The sequence below is a fragment of the Eleutherodactylus coqui genome, chromosome 4 (genome assembly GCF_035609145.1).
Source record: "Eleutherodactylus coqui strain aEleCoq1 chromosome 4, aEleCoq1.hap1, whole genome shotgun sequence".
NCBI lineage: Eukaryota > Metazoa > Chordata > Amphibia > Anura > Eleutherodactylidae > Eleutherodactylus > Eleutherodactylus coqui.
In genome coordinates, this window is record NC_089840.1 from 257,449,581 (window position 1) to 257,472,772 (window position 23,192).

Sequence of the window (23,192 nt, forward strand, 5' to 3'; positions counted from 1 at the left end):
CTTTTACTATTTATGACATAATCAATGCTCGTGCCAAATTTCCCGTTTCTATGACATTGGGAAGTGAGTGATTTAGATTAGGTACGTAAAATTTCGACGCCAATTCTTTTGCGCTAGAATTGAATAATCGAGTTGGGACCCAATTACTTTTCCTATTTTGGAGATAATCTATGCTCGTGCCAAAATTCATGTTTCTACGATATCGGGAAGTTGGAGAACTTTTGGCGAGTCAGTGAGTGAGTGAGTGAGTGAGTGAGTGAGTGAGTCAGTGAGTCAGTGAGTGAGTCAGTCAGTGAGGGCTTTCAGCTTTATTATATATAGATAATATCTTTTTTTGGGGTGGACATAACATACACCTTGGGGTTTGTGTAATACTCCAGCAATGCTCCTTCAATCGCGTGATGGTCACACGAAGGTGTTGTTGACTCTGGCTGATAGCGGGAGGTGCTGATAGGAGATACATAATGGGGGAGATCCCATCCAGTTAACGCCACCACACGGCTAACCAATGGGAAAGTAAAGCTTGGCATTTGTTTGTCCAGAGCTCCCCATTCTAGATCTTTGGGTTGTCTTCCTCCTTGTTTGCTAACATTGTAGGACCTGTGGAAAGGAGATCAATGCAAAGGTTCTCCTCACCTATTAAGAGAATGGATGCAACTTGTACCTCCTCTGTATCTGCTCGGGCTGTGATTATGGCATGTGCGTACTTACCTTAAAGATTAAATGGACAACAATTGACGTTTAACACCGTGCTTTTAATCTTCACATTGGTTTTAATGGGAATACAATGTTGAACTATTGCAATTTCCGCTCTGTCTTGTGCAAGTACAGACCTGATGAATGTTTGTACCAATCCTTGCATGAGAAATAAGCAGCTGTTGATTTCCTGAACATGCCCATGGTTCTGATATACACTGAGAATCACCAGCTGGCCCTATCACCATGTGCCCCAATGAAGCCTTCTGAAGGACGTGGCGGGTCTACAAGCTGGTATATATATCTAATTATTTATTTTCCTTACTCTTATGAGCTCTTGTAACTAGCAGGTTCTTCTAAAATGTCTCCGGTGGGGCATCTAATATCTCTGCTCCTCCTTGTCGTCACTTCATTAGCGGAAGAGAAAGCTGTGGTAACTGAGGGTAAGTAATGCTCTTAATAGGCACAACCATTGTATTCTATTATATTGTTCTATGCCAGTGATTCCCAGCCAGGGGGCAGCGGGAACATGGTGTTCCTTGCAGCCGTATGAGTTGTACCAAGGATTTGAAATTGGCCTTGTTTGAGGACCTTCAAGCACATATTGTCCCCATCTAAAAAATACAAATTTATTTTAAATGGATTTCCAATCTGAGACATTTATGGAATATCCACAGATTTGGGGTGAAAGCTGCCCATTGACCCTTGTTTCACTTGGTATGGCAAATCCAGGTACGGACTAAATAGCCTAAGTGGCAGCAAATATGCACAACTTTCTCCATTGAAGTCAAAAGAAATTAAAAAAGCAAAATACTGTGAACTCCCCTATTCTCCCGATAGATAAAGGTCCCAGACATCACTAGAGTATTGGTCCACCGTCCTACCTGATGAGGTGGCAGCAACACGTAGAAGATGAATGGAGAGGTGGTCACTCATTTCCACAGTTCTCTCCATTCATTTCTATGGGGATAGGTCATCAATAGTAGATGGGGGGGGTCTACTGCCAAGGACCTCCATTGATTAGCGGTTTGCTGGGCCAGTGCACTTGTGCACTGAGATGACTTCTGCAGGAAGCAGACAGCTCCATTCTCATTGCAGTGACAAGGCTTGGTATTACAGGTAAAGTTCCCATTCATTTCAGTGGAAACTTAGTAATACCAACCTTGGCCAGTGCAGTGAGAACGGAGCTGTCTGCTTCCTGTAGAAATCAGCTCAGTGCACAAGAACAGCGGGCCAAAGAACAGCTGATCAGCATTGCTCCCAAGCAGCAAATCCTAACTGGACACCTCATTTAACATTCCCCAAATGTGTAATCTTGCATCTTTGTAATATATCTTTATTACAGGTTTTTGCTAATTATTGCATATTTTTTCATTTCATTCTACTATATGCATTGTAAAAATCTCCTGTCGCTACCTGGAAACTGTCAACGGGCTGCTGTAGATGGGTTTCTAGTAGAGATGAGCGAGTATACTCGCTAAGGCACATTACTTGAGCGAGTAGTGCCTTAGCCGAGTATCTCCCCGCTCGTCTCTAAAGATTCGGGAGCCGGCGAGGAGGAGCGGAGGGGAGATCCCTCTCTCCCTCCCGCTCCCCGCCGCAACTCACCTGTCACCCGCGTTGTATCTGTCATACAACTGATACCAATGACACCCAATGGACTCCATTAGCTCATAATGAGGTCAAGTCCGGGCATTCTTGATTTTGACAAAAAACTAGCGCTACTCTTCCCATCATATGTGGGCAATTGTGAGCAGCCTAATTCAGATGGCCAAAACAATTACTACGTCTTCCTACTGTATGGTAACCCAACTCCTTGGTCTCATATAATTAATTGTATCAAATCTGCATGTTTTAATAAGCCTGGTTCCCTAAAAAACCTATTAAAAACAAAACAACAAAGAAAAAAGTAATGAAAGTATATATCAAGGTACAACACATAATATACTACTACTACTGCTTCACATAATGGAGGTGCTGTAAGCGCTCGTGGTGGCCGCTTGTGAAGAATAATCCTTCTTGTAGACCATCGAAATCACATATATCCAGGACTAAGATGAGAACAGATTTTCTAGAGTTTTTATATTTTTATAGAAGGCTCTTCTTGTATGTCATGACCAAATGCCAATGTGCCAATAAGAGGAATCTTAATTCACTCTTTTCTTCTAATGCGCAGCACGATGTGGAGCCGTCTTTGCAGATCCCTATAAACCCGTTCAAATCCAAGTTTTCGAAAATTTTGATTGCACATGGACCATAGACAGACCGAGCAACGACACCACGAGGGTCATCTTCTCTGCCTTCGAGTAAGAACAATGCTATCCTTTTTTATTGGTGTTCTGGAGTCTACTTTTATAGCTTGTAGCCATTCTGAAGACGGATGCTCTATAATACATATAATATAAAGTTCTCAATAACCAGTATGTCTGGAAACTATGGTCATGCAAGGTCAACCAGTTATGGTTCGTGGTAGAGTAAGATCTTATACATCTAAAATAATAGTCCATGGAAGGAGAATCATCCACACTCTTCTTCCCCTTCTCCTCCGTGCCGGCTGCTATGTGGGCAACAGTCTCTACGTATATTTAAGGGTCAGGTCAATGTATTGGTCTTAGGCTCAGCAGTCTATGCCATCATTCGAGGGGTTTGGTGACCCTGGTGCTATAATTAGATGAAACTATTATATCTGTTTTGATTGGCGTGGTAGAGCTATGAAGGACAGGAAAGCTAGTGATGCCATAATGATTGATGAAAGACAACAAAACACTCATAGGGGTATTGAATGGTGCTGCTATAGCTGCTTATGTGTTAATTTGGCAAAATTTCCTTTCTAGTTTATCAACTGCATGTTTGCTAGATCTGCATATGCCTGGTTTAAGACCCCATTTGCACAACCGTTTGAGTGACAGTTTTGAGCGATCATCTTTGCATAGTCTATAGTAGCTAATTAGCTACTAAAGAGCTATGCAGGCAGAGCGCAACACCGCAGTGATCACTAGGAGAAAATACAGCTGTTTTGCATAAGCAAACAGTTGCATTGTTCTCCGTGCTTACAGATCACATCCCGCTGTGAACTACCAGCGGGACACGAGCTGAAAGAATCTTATCAGTGCTGCCGACTGTGATAACAGCCTGCACCGCTGATAAGAGTTCATTGCTTAATTCTAGAAAACTAGAATCGAGCGAGGAGTGAATCTTGCACGAAAACTGCACGATGTCCGTGCATTTAGATGACTTTAAACTAATTCTGAGCGATAATCGTTGTGTCTAAATGGGCTTTAACACAGGCATATTACTGGCACATTTAAATGTCCTAGCCACTGGACTGCTGAACTCAGACCAGTATAGGAAACTATGATGCTCAAAGCTTGGGTCAGAATACCCGTGGGCGGGCTGGGACACTCGCCCTTATCATGGACTCATAAATGTAGCCCCCGTAATTCGTTCGTGTGAAATTGATCTTAGATGTTTAATTCATTTATATAGCGCCAATATATTCCATAGCACTGCACCGTCCCTCATAATCTATTGTATATTCCAAATCAAGTTTACAAACTCCATTGTTGCATTCAAACCCAGAACCTCAGTACAGCAAAGTGACAATACCAACCCCTGAGCCGCCATGATGCCAATTTCTGATGTAGTCTCAATGCTGTTTTACGTGACGTTACTGTTTCATAGGACAGTTTTATTTCATTGCACTTTATATTTAAAGGGGTTGTACCACAACTGCAAGTTATTCCCTATCCATAGTATAGGGGATAACTTGCTGAGACCCCTGCAAAGCTCGACAACGGGCGTCTCGTTTTCCCTGTCCTCGCTGCGGAGTTACTGCATGCTTCGCCCTAAGGAGGGCACTAAAGAGAGCGCTGGTCGCGCAAGAGCGCTAGTGCTTCATTCACTTTCAATGGAATTGCAGAGATACCCGAGTGGCTGTCGCTCAGCTAGTTCACTCAGCCATTGAAATGGCGCTACATTCACAGTGACGTCACCATGAGGAAGAAACGACCCCCACAGTGACTGGAGACGGGTGTCCCATTCTCAACATTGGTGGGAATTTCAGCAGACTCCCATCAATCAGCAAGTTAGCCCCTATCCTGTGAATAGGCGATAACCTGCAATTGTGGTGCAACCCCTTTAACCCTTTCCAATCCACTGTCTGACCTCTGAAGACATTATGATTTAAGGCTGTACAGCTCTGATGTTGGAAGACGTCTGTCGGGGTTCTCTTACTGTATATTGCCAGCCTCTCTGCTGTCTGAGCCTATCCAACGTGTTACCTCATGCAGTACTGGCTTTAGCCAGCAGATAGCGCCGTTGTATACCAGCAGAAAAAGAGTAAGCCCCCTAGGAAAACCAGGATACAAATTGGATTGGAAAGGGTTAATAGGTCTTCATGTCTGTACTATGAACTATAATCTGTAATATATTTGTATGGTTGATTTTTGTGACTTTTCTCTTTTTTAGTTTCTTTTTAAAGTCTGTATATATAAGAGCTAGATTATTTTTTGCTCCATTGTTATGTATTTGCATACAATCATGTACTAATGCCTGCCCAGTATATTATTATATATTATTGTTCGCATCACTTTTAACTATTGGACATACATTTTGTGTATTGTTTGACTTGTAAGGGTCTGCATGGGCCGATTGACTCCTAGCGGTGCTTAGCCTGTAGTTATCATCCACATGAAGACTATTAGAGAAGTTTATTGCCAAGTTCTTAAAAAAAAAACTTTTAATTTGTTGACACTATCACTTTAAGAGAGATGATTATGAGAGAAGTTGTAATGGAGTGCTACTGCGTCTGACACGGCTGGCTGTGTACGGTATGTTGTATGGAGGCTGGGCTGATGTATGCTAATGGGACTGCCTTAAATATATGGGTTCCCAGTTCTCACACAGATCAGTGGTATGGATAATGATGATAAGAAATGGGACTGCAGTACAGTTGTGCAGATGGAATTAGCGAAGGAGATGTGTTGCTGGGAAGGAGGAAGACATGACCGTGGAGGACGTTGCTGAGAGCCTGATTGTGCTTAGTGGCATCAACCTTGTCGAATGCCGAGCTGTTGACGGTGAGACAGAGCCCAAGTTCACCCAGAAGAGGTATGCTTGGCAAGCATAATTGCAAGAGTTGTTGCAGAGCCAAGTAGACCAAGTGCCGTTGCCAGTCACTGTCTCCGTCAGTAAGAGACCGCCAGTTACTACTTACTGTTCCTTGAAAGTTTCTTCAGGAAAGGAATGGTAAAGCATTGCTATTTTATAGTGACACCATGAGACCCAACATGACCGCTACGGCTTCATGAAGGCTGGGCACCTGCTGAAGCTGAGGGTAGACCAGCCATGGTGGTAGCAGAGGGTCCCGTTCGCCCTGGCCAAATTGGTGAGCCTGAAGTCAGCTTACCAATAAAGATTAGATATATTTGACCACTTCTGGAGGTACTGCTATATTTTGTAGGTTTGAGTATCAGGGAATTAAAGGCAAACTGTAAGAAATGTTGAAATAAGTTGGTGGTAAAAAACAAGTAACTTAGGCCTCATGTCCACGGGCGTGTATGGTGGAATCCTGCAGCGGTTTTCACCCATACCTGCAGCCATGAGGCCAAAAATGTCATTATACTCCCCTGTCCGGACGCTGCGGGTCTCCCCTCTGTCGCGGCCGGATCTTCTTTCTTCTGCCCGGCGGATGTGCTCGGCACACCGACAGCGTGCACACTTTTCAAAAATCTCCTGCTCTCCCACAGCACGATGACAGCTGCGGGTGTGCCGCGGATCCGGATGACTTCCATTGACTTCAATGGACGCCGTCCATGTGGGAGATCTGCAGGAAAATGGTGCATGCTGTGATTTCGACCCGCAGGCCAGGAGAAAATTACATCTGTATGACATTTGCCCTGCGGATGCTAATGCATCCCTATAGGCTTCTGGAGCTGCGGATCTCCCGTGCTGGAGACACACTCAGATTTAATAATTAAAATCCGCACATGGACATTGGGCCTTAGCAGAAGCATAACTTGAAGCTCCCGGGCCCCGATGCAAAACCTGTAACAGGGCCCCCTACTATAATGCTTTATTCATAGTACTGGGCTCCCTATATGGAGAAGAGAGGCCTTATGGGCACCCTAAGGCTCCCCTGCATCCCCTATAATTACGTTAGTGAGCCTTACATTATGATATATATCTGGGGCTCGGAGGACCATTTAAAGCAGTGTTCCCCAACTCCAGTCCTCAGGGACCCCCAACAGGTCATGTTTTCAGGATTTCCTCAGTATTGCACAGGGGATGTAATTATTGTTGATGCCTCAGACATTGCCACTGGTGTTCTTACTATAGGATATCCTGAAAACATGACCTGTTGGTGGTCCCTGAGGACTGGAGTTGGGGACCCCTGATTTAAAGGTATTGTCCAGTTTCTGAATGAACCAACCAGAATTGGCTTTTATCACTAAATCAAGCAGTCACTTTCTCTTGCAGGCATTACACTGCATCTATTAGGCCAACATTTAAATGCAAGAATTTGTAGGAGAATTTCTTTAAGATTCCCACAGCGTTTTGCAACATTTTGCTTGATGCTTGTAACAGCTGTTGTTTTTTTTTAGGACAGAAACGCTGCGGCCAGATGTTGCTTTCAATTCCATAGCAAATTATCGAAAGCATTTTTCGTTTGCGCCATTTTTGATGTTTGTGGCAGTTTTTGAAATGCATCATGGCTCTGCGCATGTTTTTTGGTGTTTTTCCTGTAGGCGTCTCTTTAACACTTGAAAAACACCAAGAAAACTGCATGCCATTAGAGTTGAGCGAATGTACTCTGCCGAGCTTGATGCTCGTTCGAGCCAGAGAGACAAAAATAAGCTTGGGACCCGGCCTCCCACATACAAAAATGCTTGAATCTCCCATTGTAGTCAATGGGGTTCGTTACTCGAGTACAGCTCTCGAATTTTACGAAAAGCTCGACTCGAATAACGCGGACCCGAGCATTTGGGTGCTCGCTCATCTCTACATGGCATACAAGTACATCCACATGGGATGCATGGTCCGCAGCAAAATCCACATGAGTTACATGCAGATATGCCATCAGTTCTGGTGCGGATTCACCATAGAGATCACCCATCAATGGAAGAGATGAAATCTGCAGTACAATCCGTAGCATAAATTAACACGTTGCGGATTTAAAAACTGCAGCACAGGTTCCTTTACATTTTTTCTGCAGCATTTGGATGAGATTTCTAGAAATAGTGTCTAAAAGAACCTATGGGTTCTTATGGGCTCTTAAAGACAAACGGTTTTTGAACGCGTCGAAAAAAATCACGCATCAAAAGATAAGTGCATTTTTTGGACGCCAAGATTTCTCTCTCTGTCAAAAAAAAGTCCTATCTTTTGACGCCACAACGCTGGCGTCTCCCATAGACTTCTATGGAAACCAGGGAGGAGGAGCGGCGTGCTCACGGCTGCTATTCCTTTACACGATGTACCGCTCCGATAGCCGCGTTGTTTTAGCGCAGCTGAGCGTTAAACTGACGCTTGTCTGAAAGAACCCTCATTGAATAAAACGAAGTTGCTATACTCGGCATAGCTGAAATGTACAGCACTGTGCTTGATATGAAGTGATCAATGCGCTCACCCAAACTGCTCGGCCACTTCAACTGCTGATCGTTTGGGGTCCTGAATGACGGACCCCTAAAAATCTGATATTGATTGCCTATTCTTAGACAGCTCAGTAATATCTTAAGACCTCTTTAAGAGTAAAGGGTCAGCTTTGTATCAGAAGCAGCACCAGTCCTCATCATTGACTGTGTTTGGTATTACCATTAATGTGAATGGGGCTAAACTGCATTACCGGACACAGCCATGGGCAGGGGGGGTGCTGTTTGTGATAAAAAGCTAACCCTTTTCTTTAATTCTGGACAACCCACTGAAGTTTTCTAGAATGTGGCTGTATTTCTGTACACATTTTCTTCTGTTTCCTCAGCTTGAATCCATCTGCAGATTGTTCCCAAGAAAACATCACTGTCTTTGATGACAACTTTGAAGTTTTGGGCGTCCTGTGTCCAAATTCCCCCAAGATTGCTGTGTACGATTCTCCAGGCAGAGTGTATATCCAAGTGTCCACCGACTCCACAGAACGAGACAGGACTGTATATTTCTCCTACTATTCTGTTGCTGCAGTAAACGGTAAGAGAGCAACGTCATATGGTAAAAATAACCAAAACTCTTGACCAAAAAGGCAAATCATTCTATAAACCTGAAAAGCTGAGAACTCCGCTAAATCTCCCACGATAGAAGAGGTAAGAGAAGTAACCGTGTATCTATGGTGGAGGAGCAAGTATTTCCAGCCAATGGTTACAAACTTATTAAACATTCCATGGATTACACATACTGTATATCAATTAGCAGTTTTTTTCTGTGTTTCCAGCACTCACCCAAAGGTTTTCCATGTTGGGCAATACAAAAATTCAATTCTATTGACTTTAGCCAGATGGTCTTATTGGTGGAATGAAGTGGCGGGGGAAACTTCACTTCAGTTCTATGGTTACTGTCAAAGAATAACTGTAGGACTTGAGTTAATGTTGCCGATTCCCATATGCCCCACTCCACAAGATGATAAAGAATAGCAAAGTAAACACACCTAAAAACTCAGAATGCTGCACCGAGTTCATGCAGTGATCATGTACTACCAGCAAGGGTAGGAAGGGCTTGTAGGAGTATGAATATCCCTCACCAGCATTTCTAGTCAATGTGAGTGATTATGCTGATACAGGATTCCTCAACTTCAGAACTCAAGTGCCCTCCACAGGTCATGTTTGTTTTTAAGGTTTTCTTAAAGGGGTTGTGCCAGGTTATTAAGTTAATAGACAAAAAAGTTGCCAAAAGGCCACCTAAAGCCTGTTGGTTTTGACACCCACCAAAGTAAAACATAACCTTTATTATGTAAGTGAAATGAAACATGTATGAAGTTATTACAATTACAAGATTCTTGCAGCTCCTATAGACTAAAGTATTCATGGATCATAGATAACGCCGTAATAGTATAGAAATTGTGAGTCATCAAGCAGACTCCTACCACGTTAGAATATTGAGGGATTTAACGCCGGCCACGATTCCCCACATGTATATACAGAGCAGCAGTAAAATTCTGAGCCTAACTAGGCATCATCATTGGGAAGGAACAGGGCTATAATGATGCCTTGATGATGCCTAGTTAGGCAAAACATATTGAGGGGGGGGGGGGGAGAGAGGCATAATTTGAAGCTACTGGGCCCCCAACTATAATTCTTTATTCATAGTACTGGCTCCCTATATTGAGAGAAGAGGTCTTATGGCTATAAAGCTTCATTGAAAGTATTGGTTTTCAATATGGGAAAAAGAGACCTTATGGGCCCCTTAGGGACACCTAGGGCTCATGGGCCCAGGTGCGACCGCACTTACGCCCCGGTGAGGAGGGTTACATTTTAGCTCAGGGCTGTGAATAGGGTATAACTTTATAGCCTAGCACAATCCCTTTAACCCCTTGAGTGGCGGGTTTCCTACCACCCTGTCGTGCCCACCAGGGCAGGGTTTTTAAAATGGTCTAATCATTGAATTTCAACTAATTTTGCAGTTGCGTCTCAAGAGCCATAACTTTTTCATTTTTCCATTGACACGGCCATGTGAGGGCTTGTTTTTTGCGGGACAAGTTGTGATTTTTTTAAACAGGGGGGAGGAAAAAATGAAATGGGGAAAAAAGAAAAAAAGGGGCCATGTCATTAAGGGGTTAAATAATGTATTAACTTCCTTCTCTGGGTCATTACGACGCACACGGATACCACATGTGTGATTTTATTTTTGATTTTTTACAAAGTAAAGGGAGACAAGTGTTTTTATAATTTAACTTCTTTTTTTTTTGAATTTTTTTTTTTTTGTCCCTTTAGGGGACTTCCACAGGGACCCATCAGGACCCCCTGATCACTTTCTGGGGGTCTGATGGTGACAGCCCTTTACATGCTGCAGTGACAGCCCTTTACATGCTGCAGTCACATAGACTGCAGCATGTAAAGGGTTAACACAGCAGAGATCAGAGTTTTCTCTGATCTCTGCTGTAAGAGCAGGTACCTAGCTGTCCTCTCACAGCCAAGCACCAAGCTCTCCCTGCCACAGAGACCATCGGCTTGCTTCTGACAAGCCGATGGTCTCTATGGCAACCTGTAAACAAAGCAGGAGATTGCCGGCAGATCGGCAATATCTTCTGCTGGTTTTTCAAAGCCCTTGCACTGCTCTGTGTGGGTCTGTGCAGGCAGAGCACAATGTCACAGCTTGTGGCATTGTGCTCTGCAGCTCCCATAGTGATACATAGCCCGGAAATCTTCCGGGCTATATCGCTATGGGCAGTAGAGCTCGTCCCGGAAAATTTCCGGGCGTGCCACTCAAGGGGTTAAAGGGAATTTCCAAGACTTTAATATTGATGACTTATCCTCAGAATAGGACATGAAATGTTAATCTGGGGAGCCAGAATTGAGAGCTTCATCCGCATAACAGCATCTCAGGTTGGGATTGTATTGAATTCAATGGGAACTTTTCTTGCAATTACCAATCTGGGCCACTGCTATGCAGACAGAGCTGTCAGCTTCCGACTTTGTCCCCACTGACAGCTGACCTGATAGCAGCTGATCATCGGGGTCCCTGCCAATTAACTATTGACGAGCTATCTTCATAATAAAGTCCCTGAAAACATCTTTAATATTGCACAGGTAATATAATTATAGTCATTATATCAGGAATTGGAAAGGTAAGTGCTTTCTTTGCAGTTTTTGATGCAATTTTTTGAGCCAAAGTAGTGGATTTAGCAGGAAGGAGAAGTAGATGGCCTGCGTTTTTTTCACATTCCTTTGGAATCCATTTCTGCCTTTGCCTGAAAAACTTCATGTTGTATTTCAATCTAAGGGATATCCTCCAATCCTAACCCATTGGGCGCACTTGAGGAATAGAGATGAGAACCTCTGGTAGTGAAGATAAAAATTCTTGTGATCAATCCATACATGTAGCTGCACTCAAATATAGGTCCTCTGGGCAGGGAGTGAGGTAGGCCATGAGTAGTAGGCCATCAATAGTCGATCATATACCATCTTTTTCCTGACATTTTGCATTTAGAATTTTTTTTTCCTTTTCTTTGCTTTTTCTTAGCTGTTGACTGTGGACGAAACCTCAGAGGATACTCCGGAACCATCTCCAGTCCCAATTATCCCAATCGCCATCCACCCTTTTCATACTGTTTGTGGCACCTAGAAACACCAAAGAATACAAAAGTGAAGCTGTCTTTTACTGACATATTGTAAGTTTCTTAGTTGTGCAATTCATGAATAAGAGTGAAGCTTAATAAGGTTTTTCAGCTCTTCAAAACTGATAACCTACCCATAGGATAGGTCATCGATAGCTGCCCCAGCCAATCAGCTGTTTGTAGGTTGCCACCCAGCCGGTAAACCACTGGTCTAGATGGTAATTAAATCCAAAGGCCAGTGCCAGTATTCGGTGGCGGAGCAAGGTCAGGTGGTACCCAATGCGGTACCAGGGGGCATGGCTAGTTTACTCATGGCGTGGTTACTGCTCCAGGAGGTGAGGCTACAGGCTGCGGACGGCACTGTCTCGTGTGTGCAGCGCCTCCTCTCTGCGTTGCTCCAGGAGTAGTTTCATGTGCAGCTTGGCCCCTCACAGTCATGGTGCCATAGTGCGGCCTGCACCTACCTCCCTGCTGACTAAGCCGCCGCTGCAATCACCAGCATGGCACCCGGAGTCTGTCCGAGCAGCCTGCAGCAGACTCCTCTCCCACACTCCACCAACAACGAGAGGAACTTCTCCCAGCACAGGAAAACGGCGGTGTGGCTCTCCGACCCGCACCGTCCAGCTCCAACACCGCAGTCCGCGGACACCGCCGTCTCCTAACAGGACCTGTCATGAGCATGTGATCAGTCACGTTCCATGGAGGACTGGCGCTGTGTGTAGTGCCCGAAGCATATATTATTATAAGCTACACCCCCTTTTACCTTGGCCAGGACTTTTTGGTGACAAAGCTGGCAACCCTAGCTGCTTGCCAGGCTGCTGTTGCCCTGTATGGAGCAGGAAGCAGATAGACTGTGTAGTGTTCCGGCGTGGTAGGTCATTAATTTTGAAGAGATGGGGAAAACCCATTTAATGATATTTATCAATAAACCATATGATTATCGTGACATGGACCACTATTGTCACATTGGTACAGCCTAATAGCTGCATATACAAGACAAAACTGTACAGTGTTTTTACTCAAGACTTTTGAAATATTGCTAACTATGTTTTTTTCCCTACATAGTATAGAAATTGATCCACTCTGTCGATTTGACTTCATTGCTGTCTATGATGGTCCGGACACTAACGCGCCTCTCCGGGATGTACTGTGTGGTCGGAGAGTTGCTGAGGTGGAGACAACTTCCAATTTTTTGACTCTGCAGTTTAGCGGAGATTATGCCAACTCCCTGTTTGGTTTCTCTACTACCTATACAGCGTTACCTCAATCTAATAAGAGTAAGTACATACAAACTATTGTAAATGTGCAAAATATTACTTTTGTTAATGTCATCTATACTTAGTGGTTACTGAGGTAGAGTTTCCTAAATGGAACCCGTCACGTTGAAAATTCACTGCGATCTACTAGCATCATATTATAGAGCAAGAAGAGCTGAGTACATTGATATATGGTTTGTGGGAAAAGATTTGGTATAACTTGTCATTTATTGATCTAAATCTCTGCTTAGTTTGGGTTTAGGAGTCCAGTGGGCGGTCCTATCACTGATTGGCAGCTAACTCTATATGCACATTCAGAAAAGGCTGGCAATGGCTAAGTAGGACCGCCCACTGGACTCTTAAGCATAACGTGAGTAAAGATTTAGATCAATCGATTAGAAATAATACTCGGTCTTTTCGCACAAAATATACAGAGTGTAGTCAAAAAGATTGATCCAGCGCTAAATCTCAGTACTGGTGTCCTATACTGAAATAACAATAGTGTACTTGTATAGGAAGACATAATCGTATGTCGCACCCTGGGGCCCCGTAACATGAATTTTAATTTTGTGTTGAAAATCCATTTGCACTGAATTGGCGATTTGCCGTTCACTAACACAATCTCACAATGATGGCGTCAGCCCTGGACCGCGCTGTTGAACGTTTCCATGCATGTATCATAGTAGAAGGAGGCCACTTAGCGTATACTTAACTAACTTCAGTTATAGCAGGGGTTCCATTGGACCTAGAGAGATGCGGAAAGCAGATTTCTGCTTCTCACATGTCACTCATGAACTCTGCAATTGGTTATACTCTCTATCTCTTACAGGGGCCCCTACACAAGATTTAAATTCATGTTTCGGGGTCCCCAGGGGCCCATGCACTGTACCATTATGTAGCTCATCCATGCCTTCCTATTCAAGTACGCTACTGTTATTTCCATATAGGACACCAGTACTGAGATATAGCACTGGATCGGACATTTTGACTACACCCTATCAATCGTCTCCTCTTGCTCTATAACATGCGGACTGCAGAAAGGAATAAATGTGCAATGTGACAGGTTCCATTTAGGGGAAAGGAGCTACAAATGGGAGGGGATGCTAAACTAAAGACTATAACAGGGATAAATGAACAGGTTTCATACATGTCAGATGATACTCCATGTATAACAATGTACGGTATATGTCCAACTCCTACCTTCACATAGTCTTCAAACTACATTTTATGATACAAAGAGGAAACCAAAAGCTCTATCTCTCTATCACTGAATTTTACTGCTCTTATCAAAATGGCCTATCATAATTTTTGACCAATCTCCCCCACCTCCACCCCACCTTCTCGAATAATGACATACATTCTTTTACTTTTGGACAATTTGGCCATTTTATTAAAACATAACTTTTCAGAAATTAACATATCGTTAAACCCGACTTTAACCATAAAATGGAAAGGGGGTGAGGTCCTCTGAGCCCCAAAACATTTGTCGACTCACCATTTTGGAAAATGTTCACAATGCCTCCTGCTGCACACCAACTGACTCGGGAGACCCAATTGCCTCCAGCCACAAGCCAACTGACTTGGGAGACCCAATATCGCCATTTCCTCCAGCTGCCCAGCTCCCGACTCGGAGACCTGCTAGCCATTGCAAGACTAGACACCACCATCTCTGCAAGGACTCTGTCCTGTCAGAGCCAAGAAGTGACAGACCCACCATAACCATTAATCAAAGGGGGAAAGATGGCTATCCAGTCCCTGCCTTCCCCCCACCCCACTTTTATGCCGACTCCAAGGACACCCTCATCTGCCACTGCCATGACAATGCAACACATTTCCCCCATGCCCCTTATTATAACATTACCCATCCCAACCCCTTTATCCCTTCCATAGGGCGGGTGGTGGGACTTCCTCGTTCCTGCTGTTCATTCTTCAGTCTTCTTCTCCACACTGTCTTCCCCCTCTTGTGTAGCTCCTCCCTCTTCTTTCCCACTCTTCCCTGGCTCCTCGCCTTCAACATTCTTCACTGTTAACCCCTTCCTTCCAACTCCCTGTTAACCCTGTCATGGGCGGCCTCTGCCTACGGCCTTCCAGGCCTCCACTACGGCCTTACTTTACAGCTATACCTGGATCATTATGCCGATTGGTCAGCTCTGCAGCCATGAAACAGTAGAGCTGTAAGTGGCTAGCGGAGAAGCAGGACGGCATACTATGATAAAATCATAATAGATGAAACTATTTCCCTGAACAAAATAACATTTTAATGTTAATAGTACATACAGATGATAAAAAACCTGACACCATCTTATATGGTGCTACGAAACATCACTGGGGGTAAGGAGGTGGGTAAAAGGGCATACACAGGCACATTGTACTACCAGTCTGTAAATCCTGCTATCAACTGATGGTTTAAAGGGGTTTACTGGGACTGAGAAAAAAATCGAATGGTCAAGGAATACAGGTAAATATAAAAAAAACTATAATAAAAAAAATGTACTTGTCCCTTAAATGAGTCCTTGTCCATCCCTGATGCTCCAATCCCAGAAGAAGCTCTAGCGGTTACTGTGCGTATGACTAATAATCACCCAATTACGGACTTCAGTGGTCATGTGCTGTTCATAGCAGGATCACCACTCAAGCCTGCGATTGGCTGAGCACTTACATGCACAATGAACAGCACATGAGTGGTGGTGCTGAACATAGGGGTGACTGTGGCTTATTTTATTATTTTCCACCATTTCCTGCTCATTAGATGTATGTTTCAGTGCCAGTGAGCCCCTTTTAAATAGTAGATGAAGGTATAGTACAGGTGCCACATGTTAGTTCTGAATTACTCTCAGTGCTGTAATATGTTGGTGTGCACATGAGCTGTTAGAAGTATCACAAGTTGGCACAAAACTCTTTTGAAGAGATTATGACTTTTTTTTCCTCAAAAGAACTGAACCCATCAACACTCACAAGATGCGTTACTTCTGTAGTATTGATCATTTATCATCTTTGTGTTATATTGTAGGCTCCTTGGCTTGTAATGGTGACTCCATGACGGTTGTTTTCAATCCAGATTACATCCGTGGACTGGGATATAGCTCCTCTGACTTGACACTAATAAATGCCTCCTGCACTGCTCAGTCAGACAATCCTATTGTATTTGAGGTGCCATTCTATGGATGTGGCACAGTTAAAAAGGTGAGAGGACAAGAGTGGAAAATTATCGTCAGGGCAATTTTTGACACTTTTCTTGCATACTTTTGCTTCCTTTCCCAGTTTAAGGGCTTATTTAGACGACCGTATATCGGCTCGGTTTTCACGCCGAGCCAATATACGGTGTCCTTGTCTGCAGGGGGGGGGAATGGAAGAGCCAGGAGCAGGAACTGAGCTCCCGCCCCCTCTCCGCCCCTTGCCACTATTTGCAATAGAAGGGGGCAAGACGGGGCGGAGCTAAGTCCCGGCTCTGTAAGATCTGTTATTTTTTTAGACAAAATCAATAGTAAATCTATCTAGATTGCATATTAAATAATTTGGGGCAGAGGGGCACAATTAAGTAAAAAAAAATATATTATTTGAATAACCCATTTAATAGGCCTAAAATTTCAAAGGGTTGTGTGAAATTAAAAAACAAAATCGGCTTTTTTTTCCCCTCAGGAGCAGCACCACTTTTGTCTATAGGTTGTGTCTGGTATTGCATCTTGGTCCTGTTTAAGAGAATGGGAATAAGCTGCAGTACCACATACAACCCATGGACAAGAGTGGTGCTATTTCTGGGGGAAAAAAGGCTTTTTTTTATTTCATGCAACCATATACATTTCCATCACTCATATTAGTGCCAAATAACCTACTTTTTGAAATGTAGGGATAAAATGTAAATTCAAACCTGGTTTTAGCAATTCCTCCCTTAAAGGGGTTATCAGATTTGGACAATCCTAACTTGTTAACATTTTAGAAGCTAATTATAAAAGGTTCCCCTGCTGGGAGATCCAGCCATTAGCTGTATTCTGTGGAGAAACCTGGCATCAAGGGTAACTTAACACAGGAGAACAGGAGTTGCTTTAAATACAAGGTTATTCAAAAAGAAGGAACACATTTGGGGATTTAATTACAAACAAACTACAAAAGACGTGTCCACAATCCACACATCACTGAGAAGAGGAAGGTTCAACGTTTTTTAGGACATACGAGATCTGTTCCATTTTCTGCCACATTGCAGTGCTGGGTGTCTCATTTACAGTTTTATTGTCCTCGAGGTCCCTGGGATGGTACGCATTTTCTGTGCCACTCATAAATTTGCTTGTGACGAGGCGGCTGTTTTTGGAATAGATGACTGAATTCACGTTACATTTGAACAACGGTTTCACCCAAGCGTATATCAGACGCCGTTTTCACCGCCGGACGATATACGCTACGATGTGAGGTATAAAAACTTAAATTAACATTTGTGCACCCATTCAGATGCCATGGGCCCTGGCGCATAAATGCTGAGGCTACCATGCCATTGCCCCTTCCCTCCCCCTCACCGGCTTACCTCCTCTCTCCTCCCCTCCGGCTGATTGCATTGGAAGGGGGCGAGACGGGGAATGAGATAAGCGCCGCCCCATCCCACCGCCTCCTATTGCTGGCTGTGGACAAACGGCGGGAAGGGGGGTTTAAGCTTAACTCCACCCCTGTCCCTTATCCACAGCCAGCAATGGGAGGAGGTGGGATGGGGTGGTGCTTAGCTCCACCCCACCCCCTCCCATTGCAATCAGCCAGAAAGGAGGGGAGGAGAGAAGAGGGAGGGAGTTTAGCAGTTATGCTGCTAAACTCCCTCCCACCTCCCTTCTCTGGCCTCTGTCATAGGCTCCCATAGGAGCCCATGCAGCGGCCGACATATTCCGGACCAAAAGATAGTTCCGTGACTATCTTTTGGGCCCGACATAAAAACACCCATCGCTATATTGGCCGGGCGGGTGCTTTTACATCACGGGAATAGGGCCATGTGACCTGATGCATTAGAATCCAAACAACCAAAACAGTCGCTATATGCGCCCTGTAATCAAACACCATACATATTATATATAAAAACATCCGAAACGAAATGAGGAACCCGTTCCCATACTTTATTTTAAAAATAAATATACAAATTTTTTAAAAAGTCACTATAAATTATTTTTTTTAAATTTTTTTTTAGCTTTTTACCCTCAATAAAACTAAAAAACACAAAAAAGTCAGTGAACAAGATTATTTAAAAAATAGCCCTGTATGTCACGGGGGAAAAAACGCAGCAAAAATAATTTTGGTAGCTGAAGAAAAAAAAATAGGGCAGTTTAACCACAACATGGGTAATATCCTTAAAAAGTGTCTGGTCCTTAAGGGGTTAAGTAAGATACAGAAGTTTAAAGCTGAATGAAGGATCTTTCTATCTTTCCTTTCCCAGGCACGACACGACCACATCATTTTTTACACAAATGTAATCTACGGTACCGCAGGTGGGGACATGATCACGAGGCAGAAGGATCTGCAATTCTTTGTGACCTGTGAGCTGGACATGGACTCTACAGTGGAGATTATGTACATGTCAACCAATCAAGTCATCTACAACCATCAGGAGAATGGCAAATATGACGTCAGCCTGGCTTACTACCAATCAAAGGATTTTGACTCTCCAATCTTGGAATCTCCTTATCTCATTGACCTCAATGACACAATATTCCTCCAAGCGTCGGTAAACGCCCAGGATCCGGACCTCACCGTATTCATAGACACCTGCTTTGCATCCCCTGAGCCAGATTTCAAAGCACCTAATTATGATCTGATTAGAAGTGGGTAAGAAAGTAACCTCCACACCCATGAAGGGTTATAGCTCATAGGGGCGTGACCAAGATTAACCCTTTCCCGCTGCAGCACTTTGTTGTTTTTTTATGTTAATTTTTTTTCCCCCAACTTTCAAAAAAATCAAAACTTTTTATTTTTCTGCTATGAGGGATTTTTTTTTTTTTTGGCGGAACCAGTTTAATTGTTCAGTGGTACCATTTGATGTATCATAAGATATATTGGAAAACTTTTAAAGATTTAGAAGCGGAGTGAAATGAAAGAAAATTAAATTTTTGGAAGGGGTTTGCTTTTATGGCATTCACAATAAAGAAAACGTATTTTTTTATCTTTGGATCAGTATAATTATGGTGATATCAAATTTATATATTTTTATATTGTAATACTTAAAAAAATTGTATTCGGTCATCTTTTGACCCCCTTTCCTTTTTTTTTTAAATAGCGCAGTGTGAAGGCTCGTTTTTTGCGAAGTGACCTGTATTATTTATTGGTACCATTTTTTTTAATTTCTTGGAGCCCAGGTGACCAAAGCAGCACAATTCTGGCATTGTGTATTTTCTTTCTGACGGTTTTTACCATGCGGGATTCAAAATGTGATATTTTACTAAATTTGGTTGAAAGATAAGAATTTTTAAAATTATTTTTTTTTTAATTTTTTTTCTTTTTAACGTGACGACAGGGAAAATGAGAAATTAAACCTTTTTTTTAAGGCTGCATCCACACCGATGTTGGGGCTTTCTGGCATAATTCCCTCTCTCTGTTCTGTTTTGGGAGCGAAAAAACGTAATTAAATGTTTCTTTTCCCCGTTGCTTTCAATAGATTTTCAAAAAGAAGGTTTGCTGTCCATTTGCTTCTTTTCCATTCAGTTTCCTTTTTTACCAGAACAAATAGCGCTGCATTCTGTGCTATTTGTTCCAGGAAAAAACAGAAACCAAACAAAAAAAAAACCACAAATGGACAGCAAACCAAAAGGAAATGTAAAGTCTAATTCAGTTTTTCTGCTCCTAAATTGGAACAGAAAAATGAGATTTTGTCAGAATGCCCCAAAGCAGGTGAGAATACAGCTTAATTTTTTTTTGTAGTAATCAAAAAATCTTTATTTTGCTTATTTTCACATTATTTGTTAGTCCCCACAGGGAACTTGAAGCTGGTATAATTTGATCGCTTACACAGTATACTGAAATACTTCAGTATTGCATTATACTGTATTTTGAACGGCATTCTTTTGAGCCGTGACACAGGTAAGGCTTAATAGGAAACATTCATGGCAGTTCAGGGGACTTCACAAGGCCCTCGGCTGCCATGACACCAAAACAGCCACCCACAATCTCATTGCAGGTGATCCAGTTGGGACATTTAAATGCCACTGTCAGAATTGACAGCAGCATTTAGATGGTTAACAATTGCAATAGGAGTTACCTAAAATCACGGCTGCTGTACCCAGGTATCAGTAGTCAAGGACAGTCGACACTTGCCATGTTGTAGTGGTCTCAACTCCCAAGTGTGCTCCAAACAATGCACAGCTCTTCTTCTCTAAGAAACAGCGCAGGTCTGTGCACAGGTTGTGCCTGGTATTGCAGTTCAGTTCCGTTTAGGACTTAGACGCAATACCCAATAAAACATCTGCACAACCCCTTTAACATAACTTCTTTGCACAAGAACTTCATTAACTCCTTTTTTTCTATTACAGATGTATAAAAGACAACACTTACCACAACTTCGCTTCTGGCAGTGGATTTGCCCGGTTTAGTTTCAATGCCTTCCGGTTCCTGAAAGTGCATCCCTCTGTGTATCTACAGTGCCGACTTGTAATATGTGACATCAATGAGGCTGAATCCCGCTGTAATGAGGGGTGTGTCACCCGCCAGCGCAGAGATCTGGGCTCCCAGCTTTGGAAAACACATGCTGTACTTGGACCAATTCGTCTAAAGCACCATAGTGAATCCGAAGCTGCAGGTGAGATACTCTATCGCAGGGATAGGTTAAAAGTTTTCAGAGCGTAAGCTACTTTTTGCTGAGCCAGAATCAAGTGATCTACCAGACGCTGTCAAACTGGAACAGCTGCAACCCAACCGCCAAGTTCCTGCATTATAGTGTGCCAACGTTTTGCATGTTGCCTTATACTGACCCCAGTGTAGTTCTTATGCCAATAAGGTACTCAGTCTATCAGCATCAGATGCCCTTATAAAATCTGCTCCAGCCTATAGTCACAGATGCCCATCTTCCCTTGCTGACCACTCACTGTTGTCCTGCCTATGGTTTCTGCTGCCTCTACTGCCCCTCCCGTCCCTATCCCCATTCAACAGCCACACACCATGGACCTACAGTAGGAGCATAGTGTGATTTCATGTTCTCATAGCCTCTGTGCCAGCTGTTGGAAAGCTACAACTCTCAGGAAACCCTGACAGCATACTGGCTGTTGTAGTTTTGTACGATTCAGAAAGTTACGAGATGGACCGGGTGTTCACGGTGGTCCAGGACAGCGTAGGTTTGACAGGTCCTCAGCAGGCTGGGCTCCAGAATTGGTAGTACCACACCCAATGCCTTTAGAGACACCATTCTGCCCTTATCCTCAAAGGTAGGCAGGCGTGCTAGCAGAGACTCGTGTCCAGTTCAGGAGAGGGCTAAGTCTGGAAACAGACCTGTTGGTGGCCACGGCCCCTGTGGATAGCTAGTGTATGGATCAGGAGCCAACATATTTGCTTCCAACAGTGAACTCTCTTTAAAATGTTAAACAACTAAACAGTCTTAAGTCCCCATTCCCGGGTCTAATCAGTCTTAATTCGGAGTATCAAGTCCGGTGAATCCATATTGGTGGTTTTAACTCTGCTGTCACTACCTATTTATCAGGAGTGACCAAAGTCCTTACCCGGTACACCGGGAATGACAGTCCTTGCTTCTGAACACAAACCGACGTCGACAGGCGGGAGGAAGGAGAGCGCGGAGGCGTATGTCTGTGAGGGCTGCTTTCGGTATTGTCCGTTCTTCTCCCACAGGAGATTATCTCCAGCTACTCTCACCACAGCGTAGCTGCACACACTGACTTCCTTGTTCACCTTTCTGCTCAGAGACTCGCTCCTCGTTCCAGCTCCCTATTAAAGTACTCCAGAACACATTATACACAGTACAATGCAATAACATAAAATGCAACATGCTAAAAGGGAAAACGCGTAACCCTTTACAAGGGCACAGGTTGGAAACCACTGCTGCAAGCACTGCTCCCTTTTCAGTAAGTAAAGACAGGGTTAGAGCCACTGTAAGATGGGAAATCTTGTGCAATAGTCCACCTGCCAGATTGCCATGAGCAGTCAATATTTCCCCGTCACACATACCTATGCATTGGACTCCGAGGCGTAACTTGAAGCCTCTGGGCCCCAATGCAAAACCCGTAACAGGGCCCCCAACTATAATGGTTTATTCATAGTACTGGGCTCCCTATATGGAGAAGAGAGGCCTTATGGGCCCCCTAAGGCTCCTGGGCCTGGGTGCAACCGCATCCCCTGCATCCTCTATAGTTACGCCAGTGATTGGACTGTGTACGGACAACTGAATCAAACTGATGCATGCACACTGGAGCCGTGTGGCTGAAGTAAGCCTGGAAAATGAAATGTATCGTTTAAAGTTAATGCAATTACTAAGATTATCTTCTAAGGGTCTTGATTTTTTTTTTACAGGTTCCATCAGTGAAAAGAAAGAAGAAGTTGTCAAGACAGACCAAAGCAGCTTGTATATTATGGGCATCTCCGTTCTGGTGGTGAACATTCTCATATTAGCCCTGGTGCTGATGAGATATTACAGAAAGCAACCTACCGGATACAGATACCTCCCAGTGGCGACACAGTAACCCCCGACTCCATACCGATCTGCTCTTCATGGGGCACGATGCCTTCGGAAAATAAAAGCTCAAAAGCATGAACTTCTCAACAAGTTTCTGGGTGGTTAAGATACTAGATTTACCAATAGCCACTAGTTTTATGTTATCTGTCATCAGCATTTGACACCATTTAAAAGGGACATCTGGGTTATGGGCCATTTAAATGGGACGATTATCGCTCAAAATTCTCTCCAACGAAGTAATTTGAGTGATAATCGTGCGGTGTAAATGCAAAAAAAATCTCATTATTTGTTCACAAGATCTTAGCGCTGACTATCAGTCAGCATTAGAGATGAGCGAGCATACTCG

At 43.5% G+C, this 23,192-nt stretch overlaps 1 protein-coding gene across 1 annotated transcript; it reads left to right on the plus strand.

Annotated features, from left to right (window-relative positions):
* The first annotated feature begins 1,057 nt into the window (after nt 1-1,057).
* On the plus strand, nt 1,058-23,042 carry CUZD1 (CUB and zona pellucida like domains 1). Its single transcript, XM_066598843.1, has 9 exons — nt 1,058-1,139; nt 2,873-3,002; nt 8,669-8,871; nt 11,857-12,004; nt 13,016-13,227; nt 16,217-16,389; nt 18,614-19,002; nt 20,700-20,965; nt 22,684-23,042. Exons 1-9 carry the CDS (start codon nt 1,058-1,060, stop codon nt 22,851-22,853), a joined length of 1,773 nt encoding a protein of 590 aa, XP_066454940.1. The 3' UTR covers nt 22,854-23,042.
* Nucleotides 23,043-23,192: the final 150 nt, after the last annotated feature.